The 11,022-nt window shown below is 60.8% G+C and overlaps 2 protein-coding genes across 5 annotated transcripts in view; one reads left to right on the plus strand and one right to left on the minus strand.

Moving 5' to 3' along the window:
* The first annotated feature begins 1,965 nt into the window (after positions 1-1,965).
* MAPK15 (mitogen-activated protein kinase 15) lies at positions 1,966-7,997 on the plus strand. The gene is made up of 14 exons (XM_023188336.2): positions 1,966-2,084; positions 3,332-3,430; positions 3,682-3,711; positions 3,847-3,937; positions 4,369-4,499; positions 4,595-4,758; positions 4,946-5,085; positions 5,837-5,894; positions 6,289-6,426; positions 6,585-6,690; positions 6,813-6,993; positions 7,110-7,234; positions 7,311-7,439; positions 7,620-7,997. The coding sequence occupies exons 1-14, from the start codon at positions 2,019-2,021 to the stop codon at positions 7,794-7,796; spliced, it is 1,635 nt and encodes a 544-aa protein (XP_023044104.1). The 5' UTR covers positions 1,966-2,018; the 3' UTR covers positions 7,797-7,997.
* Positions 7,998-9,452: 1,455 nt separating this feature from the next.
* Positions 9,453-11,022, minus strand: part of FAM83H (family with sequence similarity 83 member H) — a 9,557-nt gene continuing 7,987 nt past the window's right edge. For all 4 annotated transcript variants that reach the window (XM_031935932.1, XM_031935933.1, XM_031935931.1 and 1 more), the window contains one exon: positions 9,453-9,881. In XM_031935932.1, coding sequence (XP_031791792.1) covers positions 9,863-9,881 — 19 coding nt within the window. In that variant the 3' untranslated portion in view covers positions 9,453-9,862. The remainder of the gene's footprint in view (positions 9,882-11,022) is intronic.

Consider the following 11,022-nt stretch of genomic DNA (forward strand, 5'->3'; position numbering starts at 1 on the left):
CTGTTGCCAGGCTGGAGTTCAGTAGCACGATCTTGGCTCACTGTAACTTCCGTCTTCTAGGTTCAAGTGATTCTCCTGCCTCAGTCTCCCAAACAGCTGGGACTACAGGCATGTGCCACCACGCCCAGCTAATTTTTTTGTTTTTTTGTTTTTTTTTTGAGACAGAGCCTTGCTCTGTCGCCCGGGCTGGAGTGCAGTGGCCAGATCTCAGCTCACTGCAAGCTCCACCTCCCGGGTTCACGCCATTCTCCTGCCTCAGCCTCCCGAGTAGCTGGGACTACAGGCGCCAGCCACCTCGCCCGGCTAGCTTTTTGTATTTTTCAGTAGAGACGGGGTTTCACCGTGTTAGCCAGGATGGTCTCAAACTCCTGACCTCGTGATCCACCCGTCTCGGCCTCCCAAAGTGCTGGGATTACAGGCTTGAGCCACCGCGCCCGGCCTAATTTTTTTGTATTTTTAACAGAGATGAGGTTTCACCATGTTGGCCAGGATGATCTCGATCTCCTGATCTCATGATCCATCCGCTTGGCCTCCCAAAGTGCTGGGATTATAGGTATGAGCCACCACACCCGGTCCTGCTATTTGTTTACTGCTGGTCTTATCTATTCTTTGTTCCTTTTCCTTCTTTTTCTGAATTCTTTTTGAGCAAGTAGTTTGTTGTGGTTGTTGTTTGAGACAGGGTCTGGCACTGTCATCCAGGCTGGAGTGCAGTGGCGCAATCCGGGCTCACTGCAACCTCTGCCTCCCGGCTCAAGTGATCCTCCTACCTCAGCCTCCCAAGTAGCTGGGACAACAGGCTCATGTCACCACACCCAGCTAATTTTCATTTTTTGAGACGGAGTCTCGCTCTGCCGTCCAGGCTGGAGTGCAGTGGCCGGATCTCAGCTCACTGCAAGCTCCACCTCCCGGGTTCCCGCCATTCTCCTGCCTCAGCCTCCCGAGTAGCTGGGACTACAGGCGCCCGTCACCTCACCCAGCTAGTTTTTTTTTTTGTATTTTTTTTAGTAGAGACGGAGTTTCACCGTGTTAGCCAGGATGGTCTCGATCTCCTGACCTCATGATCCGCCCGTCTCGGCCTCCCAAAGTGCTGGGATTACAGGCTTGAGCCACCGCGCATGTCCTTTTTTTTTTTTTTTTTTTTTATAGAAATGAGGTTTTATGTTGCCGAAGCTGGTCTCCAACTCCTGAGTTCAAGCTATCTGCCCTCCTTGGCCTCCCAAGGTGCTGAGATTACAGGCGTGAACTACTGTGCCTCGCTATAAGTAGTTTTTAATATTCTGTTCTATCTAGATAATGGGCTTATCAGCTATATCTCTTTATTTTATTTTATTTTATTTTATTTATTTTTGTGACTGAGTCTCTTTCTGTCACCCAGGCTGGAGTGCAGTGACTCGATCTGGGCTCACTGCAACCTCCGCCTTCCGAATTCAAGCGATTATCCTGCCTTAGCCTCCCGAGTAGGTGGAATTACAAGCGTGCCACCACGCCCGTCTAATTTTTGTATTTTGAGTGGAGACGGGGGTTTCACCACGTTGGCCAGGCTGGTCTTGAACTCCTGACCTCGGGTGATCCGCCCGCCTCGGCCTCCCAAAGTGTTGGGATTACAGGCGTGAGCCACCGTGCCCCGCCCAAATAATAATATACTAGTAATACTTCACATGTAACTTAAGAACTTTACAATATATATTCTCATATGTTATTCTGTAATAGTATAAATGTGTATTTCCATGATCCCCCTTCACTTTTTGCTATTGGTGTCATGCATTTTACTTCTACAAGTTATAGAGTTCACAACAGATTGTTATTATTTCTACTTTAGTCAACTGAGCTGGGCGTGGTTCTGCGAGGAGGCTGGCGGGGCGCACGGAGGGGCGGGGCCACTGTGGGGCGGGGCCGGGGCCTGCGGGGGGGGGAAGGGGGGGGTGTGGGGGGGGGCGCCCCGAGGGGCGGAGCCGGGCCGGCGTCGGTTCCCACGGCAACCGGCTCCACAGTAAGGCCCCGCGGGCGTCCTGGCCGCCATGTGCAGCGCCGTGGACCCTCGCATCGTCCGGAGATACCTACTCAGGCGGCAGCTCGGGCAAGGGGTGAGCGCCTGGTGGTGCGTCCGCCCTCCGAAGGGCACCGCAGATCTGCGGAGAGAGGACCTGCGGGGCGTGGCCGGTCCCCTCGGAGGCCTGTTCCGTCACACACTGGCGTCCTGCCTCCTCCGTAGGCGGGAGGGGTGGTCTGGAGCCCCTTCGTGCCTCAGTTTCCTCATGGGGTAACACGATCCCGACTCCTAGGAACCTGGTTCCTGGAGGCGGGTGACATCCAGGGCCCCCAGCGGCCTCAGGCGGAGGGATCCTGGCGCCCCGCTCCCCACGCGCCCACAGTCGCCGCTTCCCGGGTGCACAGGACGCTGTGGGGAGGCTGGGCCCGCGCCTGGGTCACTGAGAGGGAGGGCGGACCCCAGGCTCAGGAGCACAAGGGCAAAGCCCGAGAAGGGCCTGAGCGGGTATGAGGTGGGCGCAGAGTGAAGGCCAGAGCCTTGTGTATCTGTGTGCGTGTGAGCATGTGGGCCTGTGTGTGTGCGCGTGGGCGGGAGGGGGGGTGTTCGAAGGTGCCATGGGGAGGCGGGGAGGAGCTTCCAGGCAGTGCAGAGAGCAAGTGTGTAGGCCCAGTGCAGGGCTGTGTATGTGCCACTGGATAGGAGAGGCAGGGAGAGAGGTGAGTGGTGAGGGTCCGGGCGTGTGGGGGCTTCGGGGAACTTCCCAGACTTTGGTTTTTACTGTTGCTGACGCTGGGAGCTGTAGCAGCTGCTGGTGTCACTTTCCAAGGCCCACTCCTGTGTTGAGGCCCCACCATGGGTGTGCACAGGAGTGGCAGACAGAGGTGAGTTTAGGGGTTAGCAGAGCCACCCAGCGAGAGATGCCAGAGGCTGGGACCAGGATGGGGGCAGAGGAGACAGCGGCAAGGGCTAGATTCTGGAGGAATCTGAAGGTGCAGCCAGGGGGTTTGGGGGTAGATGGGGTGTGAGAGAAAGGGAGGGAGAGCGCCTGGGCAGCTGGAGGGATGGTAGGGCATCCCGGAGCTTCATTTCCCGCCCAGACGCTCCCCTCTGTGGCCTCCTTTCCTCCAGGGCCTCGCCAGCTCTCACCCTCCCTCTGCTCTACCTCCCCTCCTCTGGAAGATGTCGGAGTCTAGGGCAGCCTTCAGTTGCAGAAGCCCACACTCCCATCCCCTCTCGGGACCCAGGATGGGAAGGAGGAGCCTCATGTCTGTAGGGACGATCTGGGTGGGTAGGGGATGGCGGGGCAAGGGCCTGGCCCTGTGTGACGGAACTGCTTCCCAGGCCTACGGCATTGTGTGGAAGGCAGTGGACCGAAGGACTGGTGAGGTCGTGGCCATCAAGAAAATCTTTGATGCTTTTAGGGATAAGACAGATGCCCAGGTGAGTGTGTGGGGAGAAGCGGAGAGGATGGGGGCTGGGAGGGGCAGCCCCTTGCCCTGGTGCCTGGAAGCTCTGGTGGGAGCTGGAGCCCGGTCATAGCAGATGTTCTGGCCTGTCTCAGAACACTGCCCCCTTGCCATGCCTGGTCTGGTGGGCATTGGGTGACAGACATCAGCTCCTTTGGGTCCTCTCAGGACAGGGGCTTCCTTCTTGCTCCACCCACCCACACACCTGTGTTTCTGTCTCTTCAGAGAACATTCCGGGAAATCATGCTCCTCCAGGTGAGTGGCCTGGGCCCTCCAGCCCAGTCCCCTTCCCCAGGCACAGATCTCTCCAGACAGGAGAGAAACCCGGCTTCTTGGCCCCCAGAACACAGCCCCTCCTGGCCTTCCAGCCACCTCCAACTCTCTCCCCAGGAGTTTCGGGACCATCCCAATATCATCAGCCTCCTTGATGTGATCCGGGCAGAGAACGATAGGGACATTTACCTGGTGTTCGAGTTTATGGGTGAGTGAGGCCTTGGCCAGGGCCCCAGCCCCACCCCTGTCCTGTCCTTACGCCCTCTGCGTGTCCCTCTGCGGCCGGCTCCCTCACCCTGTACCCTGGACTCAGGGACAGACAGCTGACCAGTGTCAGCCTCCAGAGCCAGCAGCGACCCCCTTCGTCCCACCTGCCCCAGGCTCCTGCTCCGACCACAGTTTGCAGTTGTGTTCTCCTTTTTCTTATTTTATGAAACAAAGGCAACATGAAATAAAGTGTGAAAAGTCCTGCAGACCCCACCGCTGTGCCCACAGGCAGTGCGCAGGATGGAGAAGCGGGGCGGCCAGGCCGTGGGCTGGTTCAAAGTGGGACAGACCTGCCAGGGGCCCCTCTCCCACTCCCCCCAGGTTGCCCCCCCACCCCCCCACCCCCGACTGGAGTGCGCGGCCTCTCCGCAGACACTGACCTGAACGCAGTCATCCGGAAGGGCGGGCTGCTGCAGGACGTCCACGTGCGCTCCATCTTCTACCAGCTTCTGCAGGCCACCCGGTTCCTCCACTCGGGGCACGTTGTGCACCGGGACCAGAAGGTGTGGTCCCTCCGCCTCCAGTCCCCTGCTAGGCCATGTGGCCCAGCTCCTGGCCCCACCCAGCCCCGGGGCCTCAGCCTGCCTCCTCTCTGCAGCCGTCCAATGTGCTCCTGGATGCCAACTGCACAGTGAAGCTGTGTGACTTTGGTCTGGCCCGCTCCCTGGGCGACCTCCCTGAGGGGCCTGAAGACCAGGCCTTGACAGAGTACGTGGCCACACGCTGGTACCGAGCTCCGGAGGTGCTGCTGTCTTCGCACCGGTAACAGCTGGACACCCCCAACCCACCCTCCACCTCCCTGCTGCCCTCCTGCCCAGCCAGGGCTCCCAGGCCTCCTGTACTCTGACCCTGCCTTGGTCCACAAGTGTTCCCCCGTTCACCCCCCTAGCAACGCCACCCCCTCTTCTGCCTCTGGGTCTCTCCGTGCCTACACCCTTTCCTGCCCCAGGTACACCCTTGGGGTGGACATGTGGAGTCTGGGCTGTATCCTGGGGGAGATGCTGCGGGGGAGGCCCCTGTTTCCGGGCACGTCCACCCTCCACCAGTTGGAGCTGATCCTGGAGACCATCCCGCCGCCATCCAAGGAGGGTGAGCCGGGTGGCTGGGGCTGGGCACCGGGAATGCGGCAGGTCAGATAGCACAGCTGTGGGGAGACAGCAGCTGACAGGCTAGGACTGTGCTGAGAGGAGGGACGGGGAGGGACGGGGACAGGGAGGATCCAGAGGATGAGGCAGGAACCCCAGGAAGACCAACTGGTGATGAAGGCCCAGGAAGAGCTGGAGGGGGATGTGGGCAGGCAGCACCCGGCACAGTCACCGTGAGAGCCAAGCAGTGACCGTGAAAGGGCCAGCAGGCTGGACAAGTTCCCCGAGGGATTCAGGTAGCAGGAGCAGGGACTGTCACTGTGCCAGGAGCTGGGGTGCGCACAGAGAGCTGGGCAGGAGAGATTCAGGTGCTGGGGAAGAGGTGGAGGAAGGCAGTGGTAGTGGGGCCATGGGGGTCACTCTTGAGGCTGGGGGCAAGAGGGAGCTGCACTGCCAGGCACATCTGTTTGTCCGGGTGGAGCCTCCTCATCCGTGGAGGTGGGCGCCAGCGTCCACCTGTGTGAGCACGCCCCAGGGCCAGGTGCCAGAGTGTGGAGCAGGGGTTGTGAGCGGGTGCTCCTGTGCACAGGCTGGGTGGCACACCCTGGCGATGGGGTGTTTGAGCCCTGCCAGACAGCAGAAACCCTGTAGAGAGGCTGTGCTCCCTGGGGCTGGAAGAGATGGCTGGCCCCAGACACCTGAGCCGCCCCAGTCTACCAGGCCTGCCTGGGTCACACCAGCTTCTGCCGCCCCAGACCTCCTGGCTCTCGGCTCAGGCTGCCGTGCCTCCGTGCTGCACTGCCTGGGGTCCCGGTGAGTGGGGGCACTTCGGTGAGGGTGAGAGGGTGGCCTGTCTCAAGGGAGCAGGGCCACCTTCCTGCAAGGTTACTGGGTCCAATTTGTACCAGTTCAGATTCCACCTGCTTTCATGATGGCAGCCCCCACCCAACAACCGTTGGCCACTCTGAAAGCAGGAGCCCCTGGCGGTGGTCCCAGAGGGTGGCCCGGAGGAGCTGTGCTGGGCGTGGAGAGGAGGGCACCAGGGGGCCGCAGGGGTCTCTCCACTGTGCAGGTCAGGCACAGGGGCATCTACCTAGACAGGACAGCAGGGTGGACCCCAGTTTCGAAGCTGAGCCCCACCCATGAATGTGAATCTGAGAAGGGGCCCTTGGGTCGGGCCCTGGAGACGACACACGGCAGCCCACAGGCCACGACAGACGCTGGACGCCCTCCTACCGCCAGACACCTCCCCAGAGGCCTTGGACCTCCTTAGGCGACTCCTGGTGTTCACCCCAGACAAGCGGTTAAGCGCCACCCAGGCACTGCAGCACCCCTACGTGCAGAGGTGGGAGTGGGAGAAAGTCCCCTAAGTGCGGGGGACAGAGGTGGGGGCAGGAGAGAGCCAGCCCACAAGGGAGAGCCCCCGCAGCACGGACCCTGCAATGACAGCTTGAGGGGCTCCCTTGGCCACAGCCCAGGCCTCACCTCTCTGGCTCCCTGCAGGTTCCACTGCCCCAGTGATGAGTGGGCACGAAAGGTACATGTGCAGCTCCAGGCACACGAAGGGGTCCAGCTCTCTGCGCCTGAGTACCGCAGCCGCGTCTATCAGGTGCTCCGGCTCGCGACCCCCATCATCCCGTCTACTGCACCCTGGAGGCTGCCTCCTATGTTAGAGGCCCCCAAACACCCATGCCCAGGCTGTGCCCTCTGAGCACCCTTCCCCTCTTGCAGATGATCCTGGAGTGCAAAGGCAGCAGCGGCACCTCAAGAGAAAAAGGCCTGGAGGGCGTCTCCCCTTCCCAGGCACAGCTGCACAAACCCAGAGCTGACCCGCAGCTGCCTTCTGGGACACCTGTGCAGGGCCCCAGACCCAGGCCTCAGAGTAGCCCGAGCCATGACCCCCCCGAGCACGGTGTGTGGTCTTTGCTGGCTACCCACACAGAGCATGGCCCGGGCCCCTTCTGCCTGTGGCTGCCAACTGCGCAGCGTCGGGTTCCTGACCCTGGGGTTGACCTTCTGACCCCACAGAGTTCCCCCGTGCAGCCAAGAACACTCCCAGGCAGAACTCCGCTCCCATGCTCCAACCTGCACTCCTGGGGAGTGGGGAAAGGCCCCCCGGGGCGAAGGAAGAGCCCCCCTTGACCTTCTTGCTGGTAAGTCATGGTGGGGTGGGCACAGGAGGGACTTCCTCTGCACCTTTCAGTGACCCTGTGACATGGCCCTTCCCAGGAGAAGCCAGGCCGGAGGGGAGCTGCCCCTTCCCTGGCCTCACAGGCTGCAGCTCAGGTGGCCAACCAGGCCCTGATCCGGGGTGACTGGAACCGGGGCGGTGGGGTGAGGGTGGCCAGCATACAACAGGTGAGCCCGGCCCAGTCTGCCCCCGTCCCCTCATCCTCCTCTTCCCCTCCTTTTCCCTCCCTTCCCCATCCTTCCCATTGCCCCTCCAATGTCCACTTCAAATCGCTCGAGGACCTCAAGGCCTCCCCTCCACTGCACGCCCTCTGACACCCTCTTCATGTGACCCTCAACTACACACAGGTCCCTCCCCGGCGTCCTCCAGAGGCCCGGCCCGGCCGGAGGATGTTCGGCACCTCTGCCTTGCAGGGTGTCCAGGGGGCCGCCAGGGCTTTGCTTGGAGGCTACTCCCAAGCCTACGGGACTGTCTGCCACTCAGCACTGGGCCACCTGCCCCTGCTGGAGAGGCACCGTGTATGAGCTGCCCTACTCCCTTCACCTGGCCCCCTGTTCCTGCCCCAGCCCCTTCCCCAGACCCCTCCCCAGTATTCTGCACCCCTTAGCCCTCCCTGCTTTGCCGGGCCACGTTGAAGTTCCAGGGTCCCCTCCAGGGAGCAGATGAGGGCCCTGCCCCAGCCCCAGTGACTTCCTCCAATAAAGTCATGTCTGCCCCCAATCTAAGCAGCCATCGTTCCTCCCTTCTCCTCTGAGGTCACAGCACCCACTAGCTGGGGGCCCCGACCCCTTTCCTGGAGCCTCCACTCCTCTGAGGACCCCACTGCCCCTGTCCTGAAACCTCCACCCCAGAGCTCAGTGCTGCCCGCCCCACTAGAGGCCCTGCCCACTCCACATCCAGCACTGGGCTTTTCCCTCTAGGTTTGCCTGGGGCAGCTTCCTGTCCTTGGTCCATCATTTCCCTACCTGCTGTGGCTTCAGGGTCCAGGCTGCCCCCCAGGGTGGTCCTGTGGGGTAGGGACCTAGGGTCACCCCATGGCCATGTTTGTGACTCTGAGCCAGAGGAGAGAAGGGGAGAAAGTAAGGGGGCAGCCTCACCCCTCCCCTGCTGTCAGGGATTGCAGCCTGTGCTCCCCCAGTACAGCCACTGCGCCTGATCTGTCTTCAGGTCTCTGTAGGTGAGGGTGGGAGACAGACATCTCCTGAGGTCAGGGTTACCTCCTCTTGTCACCCCCAGGCAAAGGCCCTGGTATGAGTTCAGGCCAGGGCTGTGCAGGGCTGCAGAGATCAAAGGGGCCCTGTGGGCACAAAGCTGTGTCCTAGGGTGCCAGGTGTCCTCAGCTGCACCTGCCCCTGGGTTGGGGCTGGAACACAGGGAGGCAGCTGGAAAGTTCGCAGGCTGGGAGGAGCTCACAGTCTAAAGGGCGCAGCCTGTGCTGTCGGTGGGGGGGTTGGGCTGCCAGACTCACAGTCTGGGAAGCTCACAGGCTGGAGGAGCTCACAGTCAGAAGGGCGCAGCCTGTGCTGCGGTCGGGGTGGGCTGCCAGGAGCAGGGACGTCTCTGGGTTGTGGGAGCCATTGGCACCACGCAGGAGGGTGGGGAAAGACAAGATATGGGTGGGGGAGCTGAGCAAAGGGTGGGAGCTAGCGCCGCCCTGGTGCTAGGCCAGGCACCTGCAAGAGACTCAGAAAGGGAGGCTGGGCTTGGGAGAAGGCTGGAGGAGGTGGAGGAGGCAGCGGGAGGGCCGGAGGAAGTGGTAAGCCATCAGAGACCAGCCTAGGGGCTTGTTTCCGGAGGGGGCTGCTTCAAAAGCCCAAGGCGCAGGCCTAGGGTGCTGAACAAGCAGGACCAAGAAGCTGTGGGAGAAGATGCTGCAGAGAGGCCAGGGGGCTGCAGGGCTGGAGGCTTGGCCTCAGGCTGGGCAGTGTGTGGTAGGGCTGCTGAATGGGGAATTGCAGGCGGGCACTCAGGAGTGTGCCTGCACAGGGGGCATCGGGGACAGGGACAGGAGAGCAGCGTGAAGTCGGAGGGGCCAAGGTGGGCCTTGGAAGTGGAGTGGGGGTCTTCAGTGCCCCCCACGGGGCTGGGTGGTGGGTCCACAGGGGAAATCCAGGAGGCCACATGGTTAAAGGCTGCAGGAAATAACTGGGCGATTATACACACTGGGGAATGTGCTAGAATATTTTGTGTGTTACGTTTTATTAACACCGAAATGTGCTACATAATGGTTTAGAAGATGTGGAGGGTGCAGGCAGGAGGCTCCAAAGGCCCAGGCAGAGCCGCCAGCCTCTGGCCTCTCCATGGGCTCCAGTTGGAGAGCCTGTCCGCTCAGCGACACCCCAGGCAGCACACACACAGATGTGCCCACAAGAACATGATGGCCAAGAGACGCTCAGGTGCATCCCACTCCAGGCGCCTTTGCCACCTGGCTGGAAGTCCCTGCTGTCATCCCGACGTGGGTGGTGGCTTTGGTCACCGGTGGGCTGTCCAGCAGTGACAGTGGGGTCACTTCGCTTTCCCAGCTGCTGGAGTCAGAACTGCTGCCTTTGTGTGGCGGCCTTGTTTCTTAAATCAGTTCCCTCAGGATTTATTACACTAAAAAAATTATTCTTTGAAAAGAAATAGAATACAGAAACATGAATTTCACAAGGCTAGCATCTAACAGTGGGGGACTTTCTACACATGTAGTGCCAAAATGTGTCATTCTGAGTCAACTGCAATTCCTCTCTGGGGGTGAAAAGAGATACAAGATAAGCCAGGAACTCTAGACAGATTCTTAGTGTTGGTGACAAAGAGGAAAGGACCTGAGAGTGGGGTTGGAGGGGGGTGTCTGCTGGATACCAGGAGGGCAAGGACCACTCCCACCTGCAGGGGTGCCCAGGACCTATGTCTAAACAGCTGGGCTTGGCCTGGGCTGCACCTTGTCCCCTGCCCTCACCTGGTCCCATACCTGTCAAGGATAACCCCCCCCCCCAAATCCAGCCCTTCTGGCACCTGGCTTGGGCTGGGTCTGTGCAGGGGGTGCTCATGAGGCCAGGGCTACAGGTTGTCCAGACCATGTTTTATTGTGCTGCCAAGCCCAGTGCCCCTCCCACTCTTACCCAGTGCTGGCTAGAGCCTTGCTGGAGGAGACGGCAGACCTGGCCAAGGTGGACCTTTGGGCTTCCCTACACCCCCTTCCCAGTGGCCTGCCTTGTTCAGCTTCCTTGCCACTCCAAGGGGCATCTTCTGGTCCAGCTTCACCCCCCCACCCCTTGCAAACTGCCCACAGCCAGCCCAGTCTTCCCCCACAGCAAGAGGACGGGCCTCCGAGAAAGATGCTGGGAGGCAGCGAGCCAGAGAATCCAAGTAGAAAAGGAAGTGAAGCCCTGAGGACGGGGGAGACCCTGGGGGGGGGGGGGGGGAAGAGGAGGGGAGAAGACCGGGGGGGGGGGGGAGGGGGGGGGGGGGGGGGAGAGGCCCTGAGAACAGGAGGCCCTGAGGAGAAAAAGGGCCCAGAGAATGGGAAATTGAGGCACAGAGGTGAGGCCCTTGCAAGAGGATAGACTTAGCAGGGTGCACGGCTCATGCCTGTAATCCCCCCACTTTGGGAGGATGAGGCGGGCGCATCATTTGAGGCCAGGAGCTGGAGACCAGCCTGGCCAACATAGTGAAACCCTGTCTCTGCTAAAAATACAGAAATTACCTGGGCGTGGTGGCGCCTGTAATCCCAGCTACTCAGGAGGCTGAGGCAGGGGAATCGCAGGAACC

Source organism: Piliocolobus tephrosceles, chromosome 7, assembly GCF_002776525.5.
Source record: "Piliocolobus tephrosceles isolate RC106 chromosome 7, ASM277652v3, whole genome shotgun sequence".
In the NCBI taxonomy this organism is placed as follows: Eukaryota; Metazoa; Chordata; class Mammalia; order Primates; family Cercopithecidae; genus Piliocolobus; species Piliocolobus tephrosceles.